Source organism: Mauremys reevesii, linkage group 2 (assembly GCF_016161935.1).
Source record: "Mauremys reevesii isolate NIE-2019 linkage group 2, ASM1616193v1, whole genome shotgun sequence".
Classification (NCBI taxonomy): Eukaryota; Metazoa; Chordata; order Testudines; family Geoemydidae; genus Mauremys; species Mauremys reevesii.
The window spans coordinates 104,141,063-104,166,995 of NC_052624.1; the positions used below are offsets into that span (position 1 = coordinate 104,141,063).

Consider the following 25,933-nt stretch of genomic DNA (forward strand, 5'->3'; position numbering starts at 1 on the left):
TAAGGACATTTATTTCCTGCATGAGATAACACATGGTGCTTTGTTCATAAGACAATGTGGTATTTTGAATGGAACTAGATGGCAATACAAAATGGAGAGCTCATCTCTAAAAGCCTTTTCACGCTTCAATGGCCAAGGTATTTTCTTTCCATTACCATTTCCTTTATCTTTTCAGAAAGCTATCTTATCTTTGCAAGGTGCCTTTTTTGTTCTATTGCTATCTTTATTCTGATGCTTTCACACGAAAGACAAAGCTTGAAGGTTGATCACAAAGCACAGGCTTAGGACCCAACAAAAGCTTATGAGGGAGATTTTCAAAAGACACAAATGGGACTCCCATTGAAAGTCAATGAGATACGGGCACCTATCTGCCCTTTTCGTTTTTGAAAAGCTTCCACAAAATCCAGAGTAAAGAATAAAGTTTGCAGATTCACAGATTTTAAGGTCCTGAAGGGACTAGTCTGACTTCCTGTATAAACACAGACCAGAGAATTTCATCCAGTTTCTCCTGTATTGATCCCTCACTTGAAGGACAGCGAGGCTGAAGCTCTACATTTGCGAGCCTTGTATTGTCAGCGGATCCTAATACCGACTATGGAAGTAAGTTACGCCATATAAGCGTCTTTTATACCAGTAGGACCACATCTCCACTGGGGAGTTGTACGGCTTTAACTATGTCAGTTTCTAAACTAATATAGATAAAATGACAGAAAACTATGTCAAGTATCAGAGGGGTAGCCATGTTAGTCTGGATCTGTAAAAGCAGCAAAGAATCCTGTGGCACCTTATAGACTAACAGACGTATTGCATCCGACGAAGTGGGTATTCACCCACGAAAGCTCATGCTCCAATATGTCTGTTAGTCTATAAGGTGCCACAGGACTCTTTGCTGATTTTACAGAAAACTGTGCGTAGACAAGCCCTAAAAGACATCAAGGATAACTTTTTTTCAGACTACTTGGTGAGCCAAATCATGACTCAGCAAGCACTCACTGAAGTTAGTGAGAGTGCCGCCTGAACAACCTCTGCAGGTGTACACCCAACAGCTCTATGGCAGGACTGCAAGCTCCCGCTCACACAACCAGTATGTGGTGAAGATCGCACTTGGTGCTGGTGTTCTGTGGAATTAGATTGGTTTTGCCTTAGTACAGAGGTGCACAGCAGGTGAGTAGTGAATACTATTTAATTATTTACAGCATATGCTTGAGTGCATGTTAAGAAAAGAAAACACGACCTTATGTTTTGGGGTGTGGGAGTGTGGGTAAATTACTCATTTTTAACATGATACCCCAATATGATTTTACTTGCCTTCCAGACACTACATGTGGTAATTAGAGTGATAACATATCAAAAGCTCCCAACACCAATATTTTATTTTGAAGCTGTACCTTTATTCTGCTTGTCAGTTTTTTCTCTTGTATTATTTTGTTACTGAAGGGCATATGTAGGGCACACTCAAAAACAGACACTCTTGCCCCTAAAAGCAGTCATATTGTACACAGTGAAAAGTTATTTTCCTCTCACTGGTTTGTTTTGTTTTTAATTTAGTACTGATGAAAGCTGATGAATTAATAGCCCTGCAGACCAATCTCTTCTGTTTAGCCAGACAACAGGTAGAGCACAAGCAATGCCAAGGCAAGCTTTCACCTTACCATCTGGCTATCAAGCTTCAACCCTCACCGGCGGGAACCAACTTTAGGGGTAAGATTCTATCCTGAAGATTCAATAGACAGAGGCTGAAACTGCTAATAAAGGTGCCTATTAGCAGCAGTTACAACAGGGTGAGTTTTGTGATGTAGATGCCCAGCCAGTAAGGATATATACTGTAATTAGACACCAGTGGCTGGCCCATGCCAGCTGGCCTAGACTCCCAGGGCTCCAGGGAAGAGAATATTTAATTGCAGTGCAGACATTCTGGCCTGAGCTCTGGGACCCTTCTGCCTCGCAGGGTCCTAGCACCTGAGCTCCAACACAAGCCCAAATGCCTACTCCGCAATTAGACAGACTCTTAGCCTGAGCCCGAGTCAGCAGGCATGACCCAGCCACAGGTTTTTAATTGCAGTTTAGACATACCCTAAGAGCAGAATTGAGGCTACCAACTTATTTCACATACACTAACATCAAGTAATTGTCATCTGATACCTATTAAAGTGAACTGCATTGAGCCACTGAACTAGCAGTGAAAGGCATAGTATCCCATTACCGGTCTCCCTGACACATCCAGTCCCATCCCCAAACTCCACTGTTGGTTTTGACTTTTGACTCTTCAATCATCCAGTCTGGCTTTCCGCTCACACGTTAATCCCGCCGTGATCAAGCACTGAGCCATTGGTACCGTTTTATTTCAGGCAAACAAAAGAAACTATAAACAAAGCACAACACTGAGGAAATGTCATTGTTTGTACACATACTATTATACATGTTATCATAGTGCCTCTCAGCCCCAGTCATGGACAGGGAACCCTTTATGCTAGGTACTGTGCAAATACACCCCAAAAAGACTGTCCCTGCCCCAAAGAGTTTACAGTCTAATGGAAGAGACAACGGATGGATATAGATAGACTGATGGTGGAATACAAGTGAAAGAGTCAATCCTGCAGTCCATCTGAAGTATTACCTGATGCCCCCTGGTTAGGGTCAAACTGTGGCTGTCTCTGCATGGATGTGCTCAAGTAGCTAATGCTATAAGTGCACAAGGGTGCTGGATAGGGAAAAGAAGCCCACCCCCATCCATACCAAACCCACGTGAAAGACATCCACAACATTGCCACCTGCATTGCATTAGATCACAGCTAGCACTGTTAGCAATGCCCGAAAGGGTGCCCCACCCTACGCAATTTTACTATGCATTTGGGAAGAATCAGTTTAGCTGACATAATGCTGGCCATGACTTTGCAGTCAGTGTGGACCTGGACAAGTCACAAGACTGAACCCTAAAAACCCAAGTGTTAAATCACAATTAGCTGGTAACGGACATGATTTTTCTACACTTACCACAAAGTTATGGCAGTCTCCTGTCAGCTAATTTGATTCTACACAACTATGCCCACCTGCAGCAAAATTTCTGTAGTGCAGACAAACCCAAAAGTGGTGTCTCTAAACAGGTTGCAGCCATGGTTGGAGTTGTGACACCCTGATCATTAATTAGTCTGGACACAGGAGGAGAAGTCCACAGTGCAATGTTTTATCTCAAGTGCACAGTTGCCAACTTTCACGTGATAAATAAGCACTCCGACCTTCACAACAAGCCAAAAATCAAGCTAATCCCATTTCAAAAGAAGGCCAAAACCAGACAGTCCCTAAGAACCCCAACACTCTATGTCAGTGGTTCTCAAAGCCGGTGCGCCGCTTGTTCAGGGAAAGCCCCTGGCAGGCCAGGCCGATTTGTTTACCACCCATATCCATAGGTTTGGCCGATCACGGCTCCCACAGGCCGTGGTTCGCCGCTCCAGGCCAATGGGGGCTGCGGGAAGCGGCGCGGAGCGGGTTTGAGAACCACTGCTCTATGTGATTAGATCTCCCCGGCGTGCAGTCTGGGACTGTGGTGAGCCCGCTGTGCGCCCCAACTCTCTTCTCCCTTGTCCTCTCTGGCCGGCAGCCAATCAGAAAAAAGAAGCAACAAGCTACAAGCAACAAGCCACAAGCCAATCTACAAGCCAAAAACTAGTCAACAAGCAACTCACAAGCCAATTAAGCCAAAAACAAGCCCAATTTCTATGGGTTTTTTTTTTTGGGGGGGTTGCTCATGTGCACTCTCCCTAGCACCACCAAAGTCCATATGCCCTCACACTACCACACGTACATTGCACTTTCTCACCTAGCTTATCAACCAGCATACCTCAGTAACACAATTTAGTCCTTGGTTGTGAAAAAAACCTCAGCTCAGTAAAATATGAGAGAGAGATTCTAAAACTACATTTGGAAACACGGGTTAGTTATTAACATTATCAACTGCAAACTTTGACAGGATTATCACAGAATGAGAACAGTAGGCACTTCTAGTTTTATTACTTGTCAATAACTATAAAACAATGAAATAATTAGTTTCTACAGGCGTCAATGGCTGAGGACTGGGATAGGTAAGACTGATGTGTTCCCAGAAAGTTTCACACTATTATTTTAAACCAGCGTAAGCAATAATTATTATACAAGTTTTCACAGGGTTTTTCCTTTTACAGCTGCTCTTCTCAAGCAGTTTGTAAATATAAGAAATACAGTGTAGTTAGGCAAAGTGCTGATTAATGAACTGTGTTATGGCAACTGATATTTATAGCTAAGAGGTAACTTCAATGTGTATTTGCAACTCATATGTTACTGATTGTATTTTGGATTGTGCTCTATTTCTGTACGCCACCTAGTCCCTGATCCAACAAATTAAGCACATGTGAGTAATCTCACTAAGCAGACTTCATTAAGGTTACTTCTGTGCTTAAAGTTTAATATGTGATTAAGTGCTTTGCTGGATGGGGTTCTAGAACAGTGTTTCTCAACCTTTTGATACCAGGGACCAGCTTGCTGCCTTCCTAAACTGTGTCAGGGAGATCTCAGGGATCGGTGCCAGTCCATGGACCGGTCTTGGAGAAACACTGCTCTAGAACACTGGCTAAAAAAAATCTAAGGGCCAGATGTGAACCCTTTATTCACTGTGGCGAGCAGTTAGTCACATAACTATGCTACTGCAGTCACAGTGCTTCCATGAGCAACTGCTTGGGAAAATGATCAAAGGGCTCACAATCTGGCCCTCTAAAAATAAATAATACAATTTGAGCTACTCAAGTCTTTTTACGTTCTTGTAACATCTGCATAAGTGTGCGCAATATGCAGCGCCAGAAACATAAGGTGGAACTGGCTCAGAAAAACTGATGCCTCCATTTATTTTTAAAATGTCAAAAAATAGTGACCTTATTTCATGAAAACGGTCTCTTTAGAGAAGAAGCTTGTTTGTCGTCTTCTTTAGCTATGTCTGCTCACAAGAAAAGCAGGTTAAACTGGGCATCACGAAGAAAATCCATGATGGCATCATTAGCCGGTTTTATATCTCAGTTTTGCAAGTTACTGAGCACTGCAGTAAGGTGATGGGTGTCCTCAACTCCCCATGATGTCAGTGGGAGATGAGGATGCTTATCACACTGCAGGATCATGCTCTTACTGCTGCTGGATATGGCTAGTGTCACACTGCAGGCTCTGATGTGCAGATGTAAGAGAACTATGCTTAGAAAGATTCATTGCTGAACCAGGGTGGCAGCAGCAAATATTAACATAAGTTAGCAAGAGCCGACAGGTCTTCTGCACTGATCTGAATAATATTTTATTTAATAAGAATGTTATCAGTACAGTTTAGCTACATTTATTGCACCTGCCTTGAAATAGGTGCTGTAAGCAGTGATGAGCTGCCAAAATATTAACAACCAGTTCCCTCCTCCTCACCCCATGAGGGGGTCATGCCCCGGCCCCGGGGACTCCTGCCCCATCCAACCCCATGTTCCTTGACAGCCCCCCCTGGGACCCGTGCCCTATCCACCCCCTTCCCTGTCCCCTGACTGCCCCTTGCCCCCATCCAACCCCTTCTCTCATTCTTGATGGCACCCCGGGACCCCAGCCCCATCCAACCACCCCTTCTCTCTGTCCCCTGACTGTCCCTGGAATCCCTACCCCTAACTGCCCCCCACCGCCCCATCCAACCCCAGCTCCTTTCTGACTGCCCCTCCGGGACCCTTGCCCCGTTCAATCCCCCTGTTCCCTGCCCTCTGACTGCTCCGACACTAATCCACCCCCCCAACTCCCCTGCCCTCTATCCAACACGCCCTCCCTGCTCCCTTACCGTGCTGCCTGGAGGTGGGGGCCCAGCTGGGCTGGGGCTAGGACCGGAGCCACCCGGCCGAGGTTGGGCCCGGCCCCGGGGGCAGGGCAGGAGCTGCGCCGCCCGGCTGAGTTTGTGGCAGGACCCAGGGGCCGGGCAGGAGCCGCACCGCCCGGCCCCACGGTCCGGCCGCGACCTCGCCGGGCGGCGCGGTGCCTGGCGCCCTCATCCCGCTGGCGCCCCCGCCCCCAGCTCAAGCTCACCTGCAGGAAGCTGCTGCTTTCTTCTCAGCCCTCCCAGGCTTCCCGCGCGAACAGCTGATTCGCAGGAAGCTGGGAACGGGGAGGAGAAGCTGGGGGAGCTTCAGAAGAGGAGGCAGAGGCGGAGTGAGGTGAGCTGGGGCCATGGGAAAGGGTAGGGAGCTGCTAGAGCTTTTGTTAAATATAAAAGCCCTTTTGGAACTAGTTGTCCCTCCAGGAACAACCGGTTCTAAACAGGCTTCTAAATTTAACAACCGGTTCTCGCAAACCAGTGCGAACCGGCTGCAGCTCACCACTGGCTGTAAGCACTTTGCCAAATGCATTCAGTGGGAATTGAGGGTGCTTGGCTCCTTTCAGGATGAGATCCATACACTGTGATTCTACCCATCTGACTGTCACATGGAACAATCCGTCCCTCTTGCTCCAAGTCACACTTGCTCCAAGAGCCCCAGACACCCTAACGCAGCAAGGAAGCAAGTTCTTCCCAGATGACTGAAGAATTTTAAAAGGTGTGGCGAAAAGCAATCAGGCTTCCTTGAAGAGGTCAGCTGTGGAAAGGAAAGAAGCAATGCAGCTAGAAGATGCCCTTAGATTACAGCAGGAGTACAACACCCTGGCTGCATTTCCCTCCTTGGATAAGAGGACTTTTTCCCAACATAATGGTTATTGGGTGCTCCAGGAGCAACCTGCAGCAGGTAAGTGTAACTATATAACTGCAGCCCAAAGACCAGGAGATATTTCTTTTATTCAGCCAGAGCTGGATTGTCTTGGAGACTACATGGCCCTGGATGAAGGAGCTGGATGAAAAGTCCTGAGAATCACAGAGCAGCAAAGTATGGCAGATGAATACTTATTTCAGTGATCTATCTTCCACCAAGTGATTTTGCAGTTTACTGGTATTGAGCTTTGTTAATGAGAGAAGGCTTCCACCCATGGCCGGTTCCAGCGGTTTTGCCGCCCCAAGCTGCCCAAAAAAAAAAAAAAAAAAAGCCATGATCGCGATCTGCGGCAATTCAGCGGGAGGTCCTTCACTCTGAGCAGGAGCGAGGGTCCCTCCACTGAATTGCCGCCCAATACCTGGACTTGCCGCCCCTCTCCAGAGTGGCCGCCCCAAGCACCTGCTTGCTAAGCTGATACCTGGAGCCAGCCCTGCTTCCGCCTATCTTTTTCCAGAGTAGGCTTACATGGAGGCAGCACCAGTGACCTTCCAGTGTCTGCAGAAACCCTCAGACTGGAGAAAGGCCTGAATCAAAACTCCATCTCTAAACAAACCTACATTTGTTTTTATCTTAACTGCATAGCTTTCCCATGTGTCTAAAATATGATGAAGCAAACCACTGGCCATGAAACAACCCTCCAGTTTGAGTCATTTGAATGCAAGTCTGAACTTTGTAGCTGGATTGGACTCTTAAAGAGCAGATATCTCACTGTGATTTTGCAGTATGTTCTATGTTCCCCCGCAACAAATGAAATCAGAGGTGCCAGGACATAAAGATGCCTCTCTTTACTATTTAATCATCTTTTTAATCAGCATTTATAATTAATTTGTAATTCATGTTCAAACAGACATTAAAAATCACACAAACCAACTTATTTAAAAATGTTAATGAAGTGGTAATGAAATGAGCAACCTTAATACAATACTGGTGTTGTGTCAGGATCCCTCAATGATTAAATGCCAGAGCCACTAGTAGGAAATTTCCTACTTCATCTGAATTTCTATGTATTTTCTTGGTGCTGATTTGCTTAATAAAGTTTGTATAAAAAAGGCAGAGAGAGATCTATATTTAGCTTTCACTTGGTTATTCTTTACAACTATAAATGGCACAGTAATTAATTGTTTCTTAATTAGATATAGACAGTTGAAATAAGAACATTTTTACAGATAATAAACCACTAAAGTTCAGTGTAATCTAATAAATTAATGATCAGAGTGAAAAAAGATCAAGCCAGTAAATTACAATTTGATGAAAAACAAAGAAAATGCTATATTGACATATAATCTCCTCCCTTACACAAACTTACTGTGGCCACAAAACAGCTGATTAAAGTGACAATGATCATAAAAGCCCTTCCCATCACCACATCCAATAAGAACAGAAATGTTCATGCTTTAAAAAAAAAAAAAGTCAGTGAAAATCTTTTAGTTAGTTAGTTTCAGTTTCTAGAATGTGCTTATTGTGCTCCTAGGCCCACGTATTAATGGTTGTGTTTTCAATTGTACAAAACAGAAAGGGACACACTGGCAACTTGAGGATTTAACAGCCCCCTGAAAAGCAAACTAAGTGATGCTACATGGAACACCTGACTAAACATACAGCACCACCCAAAATGTCAACAAACCCAGATATTATCAGACCTACAGGGGGAAGCAAGCTTCTGAGCCAAGGGCCATTCACTGACAATATCCTACCTCCCAGGGCTGTTAGCTTGAACAAGTCATTTGATCTGAACCACTGGAAAATTATGTGAGGAGAGAGGCTGTCTCTAAGCTGGCTAGGAGCTGAACCCTTATAGGGCTTTATTTATTAAAAACCAACACCTTGAACTCAGAGGTGAAAGTGGGCCCGTACGGCATACCGGTAAGAAGTGGCCGCCGGTACCAGCCCCTTTTGCCCTGCACCCCAAGGGCTGCCAATGGGGGGAGGAAAGGGGCAGCTGCCCTGGGGCCCGAGCCCTTTAAATCACTGCCAGAGCCCCGGGCAGTGTGGAAGGACTGGCTGGGGGAGGCTGCATTTGATAGCCATCGGATGTTGTTACCCCATACCAGTAAGTCTTTTATCTTACTTTCACCCCTGCTTGAACTACTATTAGCAGCAGACTGCAAACCTCTGCTGAGGTGTAACATGTTACAAGCGAGACACCACTCTGAGAATGGCAGCTCCATATTACATGGAAGCATTGAGAGTGATAGTCAGTTGCTGCCCCATCCAGAGCAGTGACAAAGATATGGAGATCTGTGATCATGCCTGCATCCAAGAGAAGAGGTTGTCAAGAAGAGATAAAAGAAAAGCTCAGTTGACCAGAACCTCCCTGTGGCTGCATGGCTGTGTATGCTGCTAGCAGGCGAAATGCAAAGCAGTGTGCATGCTGTGTCAGGTAGCTGCCCTCTGGGGACACTAGATGGAGGGTAGCAAAGGAAAGCACTACATGTCTCCTCCTTCCCCTGGCTGATAAACACAAGGGATGGAATCTTGGCCCCACTGAATTCAGTAGGACTCTTACCATTTTCTTTGAAGGAGCCAGGATTTCACCCAAGATGCAGAACTGAGTTCACAATATTTTGATGACACTGAAACCCAAACTATCTTAACTATCTCCTCCAGCAGGCTCTAGTACAGGTTAATCAAGAGTGATGACAAAACAGAATCCTGTGGCATGGCACTTGAGACAGCTGTTGGGACAGATGAGCAGTCACAAAACACGGCCTCCCGCATCCTATCAGTTCACCCTCTGACACCTTCAAAACACAATTCCATCTTCTCTTACCAGGATCCACAATTTTATCAACATCCGATGGCTATCAAATGCAACCAACAGATCTAAAAAGCTCTAGCAAAGATATCTGGTCTTCCATCCATTGGGAAAAGATACGACCAATCCTGCCATATACAAATCTAACCCCCCACTGAAAGGGCCCAAGAGAGCATGAGGAAACCAGATAAAGCCAGAGCTACCATGCCACACCCTTCACAGTAGGGTTCTCTGACACAGGAAGGTCAGAGACATGGTGATAATTAGTCAGATTATTGGCATCCAGAGATGACTTCTTGAGCAGGGGCCTAAAAGTTGCTCATTTGAGCAGTGAAGGCGCCTTTCCTTCCCATATGGAGATGACGACACTATCCACCAATAACAGTTCTAACAGCCTTCCTGAATTCAACAGGAGGATTTTACTAGCCAGGTAGTATGCAGAACAAAATTCTTCAAAAACATTCTCTCTCTTGCAGCTTGCTGAACCCAAACACACACAGCCCTGGGCTAGTTAAGGCAGAGAACACAAAGTGAAACTGACTAAAACAAAAAGTGAAACTGCCCAAGCAGTTTGTTTCTATTGCCCAAGCTCAGGGCTGATCAAAGAGTAAATAAAAAGAGGGACTTTGACTTCACACCTGCACAAGGAACTAAAACCCTCTTCCCTTCTCACCTACACAGATTATCCAGATCTTGGATTCAGCCATGTGGGATTAAGCAGGGTCAATTATCTAGTTCATCCCATACTGGAAGAATGAGTAGAGCTTTGGTTCCAGAGTAGCTGAACCAGTGCAAACTAAGGTGGGGCAGAGGGTAGTAATTAATGCTAGTATAGGCTAGCAGGAATTTACCTCTCCTTGAAAGGAAGCAGGAGGAAGGGGAGGAATTATGTCTGAGAGGTGCTCTGAGTCAGAAGATCTCCCTGGGCTGCTTCTGGGGAGGTGCAGCTCATACCAGCCCCCTTTGCTCAGAGCTGTGCCTGAAGTCTAATTGTAGCCGTTAAGGACTATGATTCCATTCAAGTTCTTACTGATATTTAACAGATAAGAAAGAATACAGCTAAATAGGCATTGCTCATGCAAATGTGAGAAAGGGCCCAGCATTTTGTGGCATGTGAGAGGCCTCTGAGGATTGGGCCCCTTTTTGGGGCGGGGAGCAGACAAGGAAAGAAAAAGTAAGAATTTCATTTCACAACTACCCCCAAATAAAAATGAACTAAAAGTTTAATCTTGCCCTGAAATCCTGGCATGCCAATAGTATTGGCAAAGGAAAACCAAATTAAGCATATCTGAATGGTATCCCATAACAAATCTAATCACTTATTTTTAAATTTGGAAGGGCTTGAACAATTGAAAATATCTGGGTTGGGCTTAGAAAGAAATTCCACACATCCTTCTCATGCACCACAAGGGCATAGCTAACTATAATACATGGCACTGAAAAGAAAAGAAGGGGAAGAGGGATAGCTCAGTGGTTTGAGCATTAGCCGGTTAAACCTATGGCTGAGTGTTCAATCCTTGAGGGGGCCATTTAGAGATCTAGGGCAAAATCAGTACTTGGTCCTGCTAGTGAAGATAGGGGGCTGGACTCAATGCCCTTTCAGGGTCCCTTCCAGTTCTATAAGATAGGTATAGCTCCATATTATAAGGAAAAAATGTAAAACAATAAAGAAAAATTGTAAAAATTTGCCTAACCCTTATGATGTAAATGAACAAATATGCACTTAGCATACACTTGTTTTTAGTTTCTGCTGCAGGTAGGGTCAAGATACCATTATAAATGGGAATCAACTCTGTACATAATAGAAATATTTTTGTAATAAATAACTTTGGTGTGATAGCTAGATAAGGGAAACATAAGTCTGACCCTGATCTCATTTCTCTCCTGTGTGAATTAGCAGTCACTACATTGAAGTCAATAGACTTACACTCACATAAGTCTATTTTAAGCTTATGTAAAATGGGTGTAAGTAAGGAGAAACAGACCATGGATTTCAGTCATACATGTGAATGACAAGAAACTTCTACATCTCTATAAAATATCTTTATTTCTCATGCTACAAAAGGGTGTGCTGTCAGAAGTTATTTTGTTTGTGAATATTTGATTTTGGTTTCATTTTGTGTTGTGATATAATAAATAGATTATATAACTCAACTAAAGTTTAATTGATACACAGTTTCTACTGTGGTCAATCTGAAAAATGCATTGCCATATAGCCACAATTTTCCTACTAAAAGATTTCCAGAATAAATATAAAATATGACTTTCTTTGCAGTATATAAACAGCATCTAAGGGGGACTGCAGGGAGCAAGAGAGTTAACAAGATAAAGGCTTTCATCTCTATACTGCCATTTCAAATTCAGTCCAGATCAGTCATGGACAAAAACTGTTACCATCTGATGGCTGTAACGGTCCCATGTGAAATGAGTCAATGGGCTCCAGTCCAATTTCCAATGGACAAGCACCCACATCACAAAAACAACCGCTCTTGCCACTAATTGAAACCATGCTCTGCGGTGGCTAAGGACTGACTGAGCAGAGACTGAAAACTACCTTCTCACAGAGGTCTCTCGAGGCATTGAATTGTGCTGGGGAGGAGCGATGGTCCAGTGGTTAGGGTGCTAATCTGGGCTACAAGAGATTGAGTTCAATTCACTGCTCAGCCAGAGTTCCTGTCTGACCTGTACAAGTCACTTAGGCCAAATCCTCAAAGGTATTTGAGGATCTGGGCCTTAATCAATCTGTGCCTCACTTCTCCACCTGCAAAACGGGGATAAAGGAAACTTCCCTACCTCACAGGAGTGTTGTGAGGTGTTCCGATACTATGGTGATGAAGGCCATATTAGATAGAGAGGAATAGGTAGGGCACATTGGTGGGCCATTGTGGGAAAGTTAGCATATGCTGTAGCAGTCCAATCTCTCTGTTTATTTTTAACTGTGTAACCAAGGTGCCTCGAAGCCACAACCAAGATCAGGGCACCGTTGTGCTAGCACTGTCCATACACATAGTTAATGGAGACAGTCCCTGTTTTTAAGATAAGAGCGACAAAAGGTAGGAGAGGAAATAGAAGCACAGACATACCTCTGTCCAAGCTTACATAGCCAACAATGGCCACAACTAGGAATATAAACCTGGTTTCCTGATTCCCTGTCCTGTGACCTTATCCACTAGATCATAGTCTCATGTATTGTCATTCAGCACTTTTTACTAACATTGACCTTAGTGTCACTGTCCATATGAAATCCAGTCAATTAAAAAAGGAGTTAAATTTTAAATCCTCCATTTGTCCATTAATTTCTCTGCCAAACTGTGTTGTCCCTATTTTAAAAAATGCATTCCTTCCCTTGTTTTCACCTAAAAAGACCGACACAAATAACAAGTGGAACAGGCAAGATGACTATACAAAATGCCATCAAATTCACAAAGTGAGAACATTAGAAAGAATAAAGCCTCCCCCACCCCCTCCCCAATCACCACCCCAGCTCAGTTATAGCAATCTGAAGTGCTATCGTAACAATAGCTGGGACAATATTTTTAGACAAAATTTTGGCTTAAGTTGAAAGCATCCTTTACAAACAAACAAAAACAAACAATAAATCATCTACAGTGGACAGAATAACAGAAATATAAAAACATCCCAACCCAACCTCCCGCAACCACACACCAAATCTAACCAAGTCCATCTATCACTAAGCTTGTGTCACAAGCCAGCTCACAAAGAGCATAACTTCATCACACACTAAAACAAGACAACTGCAGCTTCCAACTACAAAAATACAATATAGGGATGCAGTACAAGGCCTAAGGGCAAATGGACAAGGTTGTCTGGCCAACATGTTAACCCACCCACCTACATTCCTATATATAATTTTCCTTAATTTACCAAACAAAGTTGGAAGCCTCCAAAACAAACACTGTATTTAAGATATCAGCTCCTCACAAGGATAAACCATCAGCAATAATACTACAAAGAAACAGATTCTGATCCTCTTACTAAAAAATGTAAAAAAAAAAAAATCTAAATTTTGTTTTCTTCACCCAAAAAACGGGGTTAATTGTGAAACAAGGTACTTCTCAACATGGGTAAAGGTATCAGCATCTGTCCCAGTGCCAGATTTCTTGTGCTCACGGACACAGAGACATACACCAGGCACTATCCCTACTGTCTTTCTAACAGATTTGATCTTGTGAGGCAGAAGAGGACTGTGATGGATCAGAATCCAGGCTGAGTCAGAGTGAGATTCTTGTCTAGTTCAAATCGCTATACACTTGTAAGCATGGGCACACTTGAGATAATCTAATTCTATTTGTCTTTTTAAATGACTAATATTTATTAACCCCAGTGGCTTTTGAATATTTTTTAGGACTTTAAAAATATTAGATTTCACCTGTTGTTTCAGTTGAAAAAATAAGAGACTATTCATTCATTCACTTATATCACACGGAGACAAAGCTTTGTTAGCACTAATAAGTATTTTTCATGAAAGCACAATCCAAAGAGATTTGCATCCATAGTCTTTTAAATGAATTTATATCAACACACTCTTTGGTAAAGCAAAACCATGAACTTTAATATATATTAACCACCAGGGGGAGCTTCTACAGCCTCTGGAACAGTGGTTCTCAACCTTTCCAAACTACTGTACCCCTTTCAGGAGTCTGATTTGTCTTGCATACCCCAAGTTTCACCTCACTTAAAAACTACTTGCTTACAAAATCAGACATAAAACACTAAAGTGTCACAGCACACTGTTACTGAGAAATTTCTTACTTTCTTATTTTTACCATTTAATAAAAAAAATTGATTGGAATATAAATATTGTACTTACATTTCAGTATGATACTTGAGCCTGTTTTTCACTTCTGAGCCTTATCTGAAGCCTGAGTCCCAAGCAGCAGGGCTGAAGCATATAACTGAGCTTCTCAGGACCCCCTATGGCATGGAACCTGAAGTATTTGCCCTGCCTGCCACACCCTAATGCCAGCCCTGCACTTGCGCCCCCCCGCCAACCTGTTCCATGACCCTCATTGGGGGCTGCAACCCCCAGGTTGAGAAACACTGATCTAGAATAGTTGAGTACCCCTTGGAAGGCCTGTGAGTATCCCTAGGTGTACATGGGTTCCCCTAGTTGAGAACCACTGCTCTAGAAAAGAACAGAAACGTAACAAAAAACAAGTTTAGCTTAAGGGCTACAGAGTTGAAACCTTGTAGATTCCCTATTTCATCCTAAGCTTTGTGAGCAATCAAAACTTGTTTATATTTTGTTTCCCCTACCAAAGAGAGCTAGTGAAATATTTTAGATACAGCATGATTAAGGCTGATAAAAATTAAGTGATTAAAACTTAAAGGGGTCTCCTCTCACCTTGATATAGCGGTGTAACTTGCATAGATGCTAAGGGAAGTTACTTGTTTGGATCAAAGGGAGAGTGAGAATTTGGCCCTCTGAGTTTAAATCCTGTAGGGTGGTCTGTTTTGATTACAAAATTAAATATGCCTGCTTTTTTCTCTGTATGAGATAGATAACTAAAGTGCCCTCACTCTCCCTTTGATCCAAACAAGCTTAGTGATTTCAACAGAGCTACCTCAATTTACCTCATTGGAGGATTGGTCCCACATGCTTCTCACCAACACAGATAGACAATCCATCCAGTAGGCTACAAACCCTGAGTTTAGAGTCAAACATTTGCAAGTGTTAAATTGACCCCAAGAGTGAGATCCTCTATTGTTCCATGAATTCAAGAAAAACACATTGAGAACCATGCATAAACATTAAGAAGAGTATGTATAAGCTATAATTTTTAAAGGAATTTCCTAGTTGATACCAGATACATAAAAATCACAAAAATAAGATTTAGTTTTTACAATGAGAGAAATGTGAAGAAACTGGATTTTGATATTTCTAAAAGTTATGCAGGATCTTTCTCAATAACGAGCCCATTTAGTTTTATTAGATTATTATTTAAGAGTGCTGAACACAAATGCAATGGTTTGGTTCTTGTGACAATGCTCTGGTTCCAGATCAGGGTCCTGGCTACCATGCAGATAGATGTAACAGCAATGCTTTTGTTCTCACTTAGCCAGACTCAGTATCCTGACTTCCTATGAAAAATAATATGCACGACTATTTACCTAATAAGCTATATTTTCTCCATATATAATGTAAATACAAGTGTCTCAGGTATGCAAGGGCCTATCTTTATCAATTTAAAAACAAACCAGTCTAACATAATATTGACTGGCTATCAGCTGGCTAAACATTGCTGTCTGGAGTCTAATGGGGTAGTGTTTCCAGAGTCTAACACTACTTGCTCTACTAGCATTAGACACTCAAACTACTACAAGTATCCAATGTCAAAGCACTTGGAGTCTTTCACAGTAGTAATACACTGGAGCTGAGACAAGGAGGAGTAGAAAGAGTGGGGGTAAGAGGTGAGTTACAAGGTACGAGTTGGAATAGGGAAAGGGACAGAAGAGTGAAGAGAAGGTAAGAGATAACAGGGAAGGCGAGGAAAAAACGAAATAGAAGAGACAAGAAAAAGAAGGGGCAGAGACATGTGACCTGCCATAAACCAAATCTCTTGTCAGTTACAGAAAAGAAATTTTGCATACAGAACAGACCTATCAAGTACAGGGAAGCAGCAGGATTGATGGAGGGAAAATTCTGACCGAAGCTGTAGAAATGTTGACCCTCAACCTTATTTTTATATATATAATTTGTGGGGGGAACATTTCTTACATCAGCACATTTCTGAAATGAACTATGGAAATAAAGAGAGGCAGGGTCCAAATACGTAATAATACTTTGCTGTCATTATTGACAAGTGACTCCTCAAAGACCCCAGGGGAAGCGAGTAAATCAGCATTGCTCCCATTTTACACATAAGGAAACTGAGCCTCAGGGAAGAGGCAGTTATATGGCAAGGCCACACTGTAAATCGTTCACAGAGCTGGGATGAGAACAGTGAAGTCCTTCTTCGCTCCCAACCTTTTGCACAAGCCATTAGATTTTGCTGCTTCCCTCTTGTAGCAGAATCAGCAATGGGAACTTTCTGAACATTATCCAGCATGAGCAGTGTGTCACATTCACTGATGCTATACAGCTTGTCGCTCATATCTCAAAATGGTGCTTAATTGATTTTGAATCTTTTAAAAAAAAATAATGGAAGTGACACTCTATCCAGACTTAACTGAATGACTGCTAAAATGCCATGTTTTAAAGCTGAGACCTGCAAGAGACCCACTGTATCTCCTTTTTTTAGTAATCTGCTAAAAGCTAACTTTCAGTATCACAAGTAAGTCATTGTGTGCAAGAAAAGACCACTGTCTCTACTACTGCTGCACACACAATAACTATTCTGCAGTATCCAATACTGGAGTGGAAACTCCTCACTACCAATGTAATGTGATTATGCATTATGGAGAATGCCCATTTAGTGCTACAGACAGTAAGAAAATTGACTAGTGAAAAAAACAACATCCCACCATATTTACTTTCTCACTATCCAGTAGTGTTCACATTTAAAAGAAAGAAAGAAAGAACGAAAGGAAGAAAGAGGTATACTGTGTAAATTTATTCTATATATATATATATGTACAGTGGGAGATTAATTTATAGGTCACCATGCAAATTTAATGTATTTCAAAGATTGTTAATGATCATACAACAGGGGATCTGCATAAATCCCAATGTCATGAAACAGAAGGCACATCTGCAGTGGAGTATATATATCTTGAGGCAGATCTAGACATAGAATGTCTGTGTTACCCAGGGCCGCCCAGAGGAGTCAGGGGGCCTGGGGCAAAGCGGGGGAGCTGCAGCACTTGTACTCACCCGGTGGTGGTCCGGATCTTCGGCGGCATTTCAGCGGTGGGGGGCCCTTTAGTTGCTCCATGTCTTCGGCAGCACTGAAGGGTCCCCCCACAGCCAAAATTCTGCTGAAGATCCGGACTGCCGCCGGGCCAAGGCTCATGTGGGGTCAAGGGCCTGGAGAAAATTGCCCCACTTGCCCCCCTCTCTGGGCGGCCCTGGTGTTACTGCTTCAATCTTTCTTCAAGTTTTTGGTCTTGGACAAGAGATGCTGTGAATAGATCTTCTTGAGGCTGGGGTAAGCATTCCAGCAAGTTTCCTGAAGTCTCTCTTCCTACCATCATAGACTCATAGACTTTAAGGTCAGAAGGGACCATTATGATCATCTAGTCTGACCTCCTGCACAATGCAGGCCACAGAATCTCACCCATCCACTTCAATAACAAACCCCTAACCTATGTCTGAGTTACTTGAAGTCCTCAAATTGAGGTTTGAAGACCTCAAGCTGCAGAGAATCCTCCAGCAAGTGACCCGTTCCCCATGCTGCAGAGGAAGGCGAAAAACCTCCAGAGCCTCTGCCAATCTGCCCCGGAGGAAAATTCCTTCCCGACCCCAAGTATGGCAATCAGTTAAACCCTGAGCATGTGGGCAAGACTCACCAGCCAGCACCCAGGAAAGAATTCTCTGTAGTAACTCAGATCCCATCCCATCTAACATCCCATCATAGACCACTGGGCATACTTACCTGCTGATAATCCAAGATCAATTGCCAAATTAATTGCCAAAATTAGGCTATCCCATCATACCATCCCCTCCATAAACTTATCAAGCTTAGTCTTAAAGCCAGATATGTCTTCTGCCCCCACTACTCCCCTTGGAAGGCTGTTCCAGAACTTCACTCCTCTAATGGTTAGAAACCTTCATCTAATTTCAAGTCTAAACTTCCTAGTGTCTAGTTTATATCCATTTGTTCTTGTGTCCACATTGGCACTAAGCTTAAATCATTGCTTTTGTTGCTGTGGATTAAGTCTGAGCTAACTGTTCTATTTATTCTAGGCACTGGCATACCTTGGAGATGCCAGAAGCTGCATTGGTGAAGAAGATGGTTGACACTGAAGTCCCATGGTGTTTCCTGATCTCTCCACTTGGAGTCATGTGTGTGTTAAAGAAGAGTGACAATATTGAACTCTGAAGGCCTTCACACAGTAAGGCGGACACATGCTCATCGTGATTGCCTGTGTATGAGGTCAGACTGAAACCAGAATAGTGCTGTTCAACCCATTCCCCCAGCAAAAGCTTTGAGCTAAAATATCAAAGGGGCTGAAAGATGGAGCAGCAGAAGCATGGAGATTTGACCTTTGTCCATGGCAAGAAATACGTTTTGAACAGGTTGCTGCAGTGGTGTGTACCAGTTCATTTGGTGCATTTTAATGTGGGATGTGTTTAGTTCAAGTCTTTGCTAAAATGTTATCTGTGGCTGCAGTAACATTAGAAGATCCTTATCCAGGTACTACAGTATTTGCTTTAAGAGCAAATAAAGATGCAGTCTGCAACAATAACAGCCAGACCAAGTGGTTCTTTTTCAGATGCCCAGACAGTGAACATAGGGGGCGGGGAATGCGCAGAGACCATTCCTGCCTTGCATATCCCATGCAACTGCACAGTAATTTGCACCAATACAACAATTTACAGAATCACAGTGAAATAGATTGACCTCCAAAATGCATCCCCATTAAAATGTTTCTGATTTCAGATCATTGTGCATATACCCTAAAAGAGCCAATGACCCTCTCCTACAGGCATGATAACCTCAAGACTGTCAGGATGATCTCTTCCCAGATGGGAGTTCCTCACTCCTTTCCATCAACAGACTGGCCTGAGACCAAATCCAGAGCTGGCAACCACTTCAGAATATGTTTATAGAGCGTTAACCTCCATTTAGCCATGATCTTCACCATAATGCGCATCTCTTTTATCGTTTGCTGCCAAAATATGACATCAGGAGGGATGGAAGACAGTTCATTTCTCAGCAGCTACCACAAATACCCTAAATATATATATTTTCCTTTCTGAATCTCTGAGAGGGAGATATCTGACCTAGAATATAATGAAAGGGCATCTGATTCAAATTTTGTATCCAATGTTTTTTCTTACTTGGTTTGTTTATCTTCTTCTAAAAGAAAGTCAACATCGGCCAATCTGATTGGGCAACCTTACTATACTGCAGAGTCATCAGTATAGACTGGACAACAAATTGTCCCTTCTGGTTTTGTGGCAAAGGTTGAAAAGTATCTGGTGGTAACTTTCTATATGGATTTTCTTCTTGTCAGTAGAAACCATAACAGATATCAGCCTCTCCAGAGTCCAATGCTTCAGTCACCCTGTTCATATGCTTACCCCGTGTTTTTTAAATCAAATTCAGACCCTTCTGGATCTTCAAGGCATAGTTTACATAATGGGTCAAATTTTCCAAAAAGGCACCCTCGATTTGCAGACATAAATGGGGCTTGCATTTTTGCATCTTCAACAGAGCTGTGGGCACAAATTAGCATGCTTCTTCTTCTACCCTTCTGCTTGCCATGCAAATTATATAGTCAAGGGTGCGAGTGTTCAGACTTCAGACCACAACTGAAATGCATTTGCAAAAGTATAAGCGCAAGTTGTGTCCACAAGAGAACAGGCCAGGACTCAGCCGTTCTGAAAATTTACCCCATAGTGTCATGCATTTATCATCAATAGGCTCTCATAAAAACTTAAGGGAAAAAATTCCCCCTCCCAGATGACTTCAGTAGGGTGAGAACACCTTTCACCTTAAAAACCTCATATACCCAAGCCTGAAACCTCTCTTCTCCTTCCTACACCAAGCTCAGAGCCCAGCAGGATCTGGAACCTCTAATCAACTCCCTGCCTCCAGGCTCCAAATCCCTCCTTGCTCCAAGATAATTCCCCCAAGACTTATAACTCATCCCTGTCCCCCAAACTCTAGATTCAGAAATCCCTCCTCCAGGCCAGAACCCTTCTCCTGCCCATTTCAGTAAGTCCACAGCTCCCACCTTTGTCCCCCAGATTCTTGACATTAACTCCAGCTCAGAAACCCTGAAGGACCGTCCGCCCAACTCAACCTGCCAGCTCAGAAATCCTCTACCTGTTGCTAGGCCTGTAGAAGCAGGAGCAGAGGCAGCCGGGCTAGACTGTGGCTCCAGGCAGCAATTATCTTCCTTTTGGGAAGCTAAATTGAATTAGTCCAATTGTATTGCAGGCATCAGGAACCTCCTAGGGGCAGTAGGTGGTACTGCACATTGCAACTCGGCAGCCACACCATACACACTACACAGTGTCTAGTATAGGCTGATCGCTGGGGCTTAGCCACCCCACAAGACTCTAGTGACCAGCTGCCTCTGATGCTATACCCTTCACTGCATCACAGAAAAGAAAAATGGAGAATGCCTAGTAGATCCCATCCCCAGGCCGGTACAGAAATGCTCCTCCCAATGCTTTAGTACTTTTAAATATCACAAGCACAGGAACTTACCCCACTTCTCTTAGGACTGTCAGTAAGTCAGTGGGATTTGAGGGTGTTTAGCAGCTCACAGAAACCAATCAGCATCCCTCAATCCTTCAGCCTCTCTGCTGAGGCTGGTACCAAGGGTGTCAGTTATGGGACTTTTTGCAACATGGAGATCTGTCCACCGTAAATGACCTGAGTCCACCAAATATATTTTATAGGCTATCAACCATCATACATGAACAGTAAGATAACTACTGATCTAAGTTGGAGATACAGGTGTAACCTTTGACGTGAAAGTCTTCATATTTCCCTACAGATTCCCTGAATGATTCCATTCCACGGAAATACTCTCAGCACAGCATATGGATGTGTTGAAAGCTTATTAGTCATGTTGCCTGGAGCCTCATTTTGCCACCCTTTCTTGTGTTGAGTAGTAGGTAGTTATGTGAGCAGTCCCACTGAAGCTGATGTGACTGCTTAGATACATACTGCTCCATGTGAGTTATGGAGGCAGTACAAAGCCCTTAAATAGGATCTGTTTTGTGTTTTGAGAATCTGCTCTAACTGTGTCCAAGTATTAAGAGTAGGACTCAGTGTCTTGAGCATCAAGATTCTTTGGCCAAGGTTCAGGTCAAGTATTGTAGACCCTACACCTCCTTGGCCAAAGGAATTGGATATTTATTCTCTTCTTCAAACCAGGGTGGCAGAGCTAAAAACAGAAACATGTTTTATTATGCATGTATAGGTTTTGTGTTGTTACAATCAAGCTGTTTTTACAGTCCAAGTCTATTCATTCATGTTTGTCAACATAGTAGCAGTTTCAATACATAGATATTAAAACAAAAACAAAAAAAGTGGCTAAACAAGCTAAGATTTTATAAAGAATTCCTGAAGTTATTTAAAACATAGTCATTCTGAAGCACCTCAAGGGTTAAATCGGTTTTCCTAACTGGAAACTCTACTAGAATAAACCAGCAGTGTTAAATGCTCAGACCCTCTACTCCTGAGCAACTAGGTTTAAATCCAGGTTACCACCACTCAAATAGGAGGTTTTAGGGAAAATAGGGGAGGGGAAGTCAGTCATGCAAAGAAGGCATTAAAACACACACACACACACACACCACACCTTCTCTCTCTACAGCCAGTGGAGCACAAAAATCTATGCTGATCATAATATAGGAATGCACCTATATTAGGATAAGGAATGCCTTATCCTCACAACCTAATTGAAAACAGTATCCTGGAAACATTCCCTTTTCCACCTTTTTCTTCAGAGATCCTCTACACACCAAGTGAAACACTCGGCCCAATTTTGCTTAACCTTACTTTTAGCTGCTCCTCCTTGGATAGCTATGTAGCCTTGACAAAGTCAGTTCACCTCAGTTTTCCCACCTGTAAAATAAGATAGCAATACTCACCCTGCTTTGCAAAATGCTTTGAGATCTATAGACAATTAAAAAAAAACAACATATCTGTCACATGCTTGCCTGAGCCAGTGGGTGTCTTACAAAGCCAGCTCACCTTAATTTTACAGCAGTAAATTGATATTCAACTCAGAGCTACCTGGATTTTAGATTCCATAAAACAAAACAGTCCTTTTCAAGTGCAACCAAAAAGATGGAGACAGGGATAGGCCCTAGGACCAGGTGAGATTTGTTGGATTATCACACAGGAGCTCTTTCCTCCCATCTCAGCTTCACCCAGACCTACATCCTGGAAGAAGCAGCCAGCATTTTTAATCTTGCCTTCTGGGTCCTGATTGGCTTCTGTCTGCTCCCAGCCCCTCTAGCCCTGGAGAACCACTTCTTATGGGTTTCACCAGCATCTGATCCTGGGTGGCCTCTCTGAGCAGCACTTACAGATCTAAAACTTCACTGTTCTTTTTATCCAAAGGTCACTTTATTTGGGAGGGGTGCATCAAGGTGGTAGGTGCTCCAGCATGGGGGTAATAAATGCCTAGTACACCTTGCCATAGTTATTATTATTAAATGGCATTATATATTCATGTCACTTTTCTATATCATACGATATTTCAGGTTATATATGGTACATACAAGCATGTGCCATATGTCTAGAGAATCTGTCCTAAATCGCTCCGAATAGCGGCAGCTTAACTGAATGGCTGAAGCATAACCTAATGCCCCCTTATTTCATGCTGGTGAGGCAATGAAAGAAAACCTATTTCCTTAGCATGACTGGAGCTCTGCTTTGTTTTTCTTGATCCTAGATTTATATTCATAGTTGATCTTCAATGAATCTTTGGTTGCTAAACAACAGCTCCTCTGTCTGCAGTCAGTGAGGATGTGGATGAGAAACTGCCAGAAGGAATCGTCTAACGGAGCTAAGGCTGAATTTACACAGTCTGCAGCATTCTCTGGTCAAATTCCCTTTTTTCTGGGCAGGTTTAATAGAATCCTGAAGTCAGAGCAATGTATACAATCCAAGGTAACCCGACAAGTGTGTGATTTCTTTTGATGTGTGTTCACACCCTCCTCTCTCTGAAGTTGATTTATGTATTGCAACACCTGTGTTGTCTTGAAACACTTTGGCCAAGAATAACTCAACACACAGTAGCAGACTCTTTTTTACACCTGACTCTGGGGCACAGAGCGGCACGTCACGTAGCTGACTCGTTTTGAGTCAGCATGAAAGGCCCCGTTTTACAGAGATAGAGTCAAAACAGAAACTTTAGGAAGGCATGACACAGTAATAGCCCAGCTGAGCAAAAATTCTGGAAGGGGAGCCAGAGTAGTCTAAAGGACAGGGGAAAAACCTGACACATAAGGTGGGTCCTGAGGTTTCAAATCACCCTGTTACCTTTATTTTCCACATCCTCAGTCATTTAAACATAACATGCAGGAGAAAGGGGAGCTCTATGAAAAAAGAAATGCAGCATCAGGCTGGAACCAGGCTCAAAAGTGTGTTGCAAACGACATCCATTTTGGAGAGAGGAGTAAATTGCTGCCGGCACTGGCAGCAAAGGAACAGGCTCAGGTAGCAGGCTGATGGCTGCAGGAACTTCCACAAATATTTTCTCACCATGCCTCTTGATTGTTCAAGTGCTTCAGGCTCCCCATTTCAAGAATGACAGCAAGTGGCTCCGGTCAACCCATAACTAGTTTAAAGCCTCCCTTATGTTCTATCTGTTCTGGGGGTTTATTTTAATCCAGAGCTCTCTGCATTCATGCAGATTTCATAAACATTACATTTGTGTCTTTTTAAAGCACTGCCTGCTTTCCAGTAGTGGGATCCATTTACTGCAAAAATCTTTGCTCATTTGTTATATAAGTACAATGTATGGTTGGGGCCTCTGGGCAGGCAAATACACAGAGTAAATAAATAACCAAATAAATATTTAATGTGCCAAATTCAACTTTGATGTAAGCAGACACACTCCTATTAATGGGTGGAGGGTGTTGCTGCTTACTCCAGGAATAAACTTGGTCCATTATTGCCATGTCTTTGAATGTATCCCTTGAAAACAATGACCTGATACTGCACTGAGAACTATGTGGTCAAAGCCCTGCATCCGTGTGGAGTCCCATTGGTCAATGGGACTCAATTCAGGCACCAGGATCTGATTCTGCTATTCTCATTATGGGGCTGGCATCCCAATATACAAAGCAACACCTATTGTAAACTACAATACCAGCAAATGTCACTTGCCTTTAAGACATGAAATCTGACTTCAATTCCCACCCCAGCCTCTGTACACAATTCTGGTAGTGCATAGAGTCTGACAGGAATTACGAGGGGATTGGGGACAATTTGCTGAATGCAGGAGCAGCAGAGGGCTGAAATAAGTAGCCCTATGTTGTATTTAGTAATGCCAATCTCAAGAGATCAACAATCATGAATCGGACTCCCAAAATAATGATTGCCCCAAAAATCAAGAGAGTATTTAAAAAGTATTATATTGTGGGGGTTTGGTTTTTTTGGTCTGTCTTTTGATTTTTGAACTCCCCATGCGCCACACCCCCCTCACCCCAACCTCACCTCTTCTCCTCCAGGAATTCTTCACCTCCATCTCCCAGGTGGGGTGGGGGAGGCTGCAGCAGAGTCCCCTCTATCCCTTCAAGGCTTGGGGGGGGAAGGGGGGCGCAGCTTCATGGGCTCTTCATCACTCACCCCGTCCTTTCCCAGGCTAAATTTTTTTGGGGGGGATGAGCTCTTTGCCAAGGGGCTGGAGTTTCTTCTCTCATTGTGAGATGAGCTCCAGCTCCCTCTGAAATCCCGTACTCACGAAAAAAATGGCAAGAGATGGCAATACTGCGTACCTCCTCACAGGCCCAAGTACAGGGCAGTGCTGAAGGCGGAGCTAGGTGCAAGAGAGGGTATAGCTACACTACAATTAAAAGCCTGTGGCTGGCCTGCGTCCGCTGAGTTGGGCTCACAGGACTTGGTCTAAGGGGCTCTTTCATTATGATAATCACATTCAGGCTAAGGGTGGGTGGTCCTGAGCCGGAATGTCTATGGCACAGTTAAACAGCCCTGCAGCCTGAGCCCAGCGAGTCTGGGACAGCTTGCATGGGCCAGACGTGGGTTTTTAACTGCAGTGTAGACATACCCATCGTGCTCAGCATGATGGGGATTCTGGGCTGTGGGGAGGTATAGCTCACAGGCAGTCCAGGACAGGCTGCTATAAATTAGAGCTTTCCCTGGAACAGCTCTAATTTACACCCGGTGCCATTTCAGCTCCTGCAGCAGCCCAGAATCCGGAGAGCACAAAAGGTGGTGTCAAGCCCCATTTGCCTCCCCTCTCTATAAACTATGCCGTCTGTGCTGTAGCATTTCTCAGGAGGCACAGCACAGAATCAATCCCGCAGTTTTTAATTAAACACCTAATTAAAGCAAATGGCAACTTAAGACAGGGAGTTTGTTGTTGGAGGTGGCCCTTTTGTGCATATTATCTAGTGTTAACGGCAGAAAACTGTGCCTGAAACATGAGATAATGCTGTGTAAGAAGACAATTATACTCTTCCTCACATACTAATGATTATATATGTGCACAAAGTAAAGCCTAGCAAAGATTTAGCCATGCTTGTCTGGATCAGGGGTTCTCAACTGTTTTCTTTCTGAAG

At 43.4% G+C, this 25,933-nt stretch overlaps 1 protein-coding gene and 1 long non-coding RNA gene across 10 annotated transcripts in view; one reads left to right on the forward strand and one right to left on the reverse strand.

Moving 5' to 3' along the window:
• The window catches only part of LOC120397074, a 28,046-nt gene extending 4,757 nt beyond the window's left edge, over positions 1–23,289 (forward strand). For 3 of the 4 annotated variants that reach the window (XR_005593658.1, XR_005593660.1, XR_005593661.1), the window contains 3 exons: positions 954–1,164; positions 1,549–1,701; positions 18,401–18,846. This is a non-coding gene — a long non-coding RNA (uncharacterized LOC120397074). Of the gene's footprint in view, positions 1–953; positions 1,165–1,548; positions 1,702–18,400; positions 18,847–23,079 lie in introns of those variants that run through there. The other variant, XR_005593659.1, reaches the window with a different exon arrangement.
• The window catches only part of COBL (cordon-bleu WH2 repeat protein), a 287,602-nt gene that overhangs the window by 181,446 nt on the left and 80,223 nt on the right, over positions 1–25,933 (reverse strand). For 2 of the 6 annotated variants that reach the window (XM_039522524.1, XM_039522530.1), the window contains one exon: positions 22,271–22,295. The exons of the other annotated variants lie outside the window; for them this stretch is intronic. In XM_039522524.1, the coding sequence (XP_039378458.1) occupies positions 22,271–22,295 (25 nt within the window). The remainder of the gene's footprint in view (positions 1–22,270; positions 22,296–25,933) is intronic. 6 annotated transcript variants of the gene reach the window in all.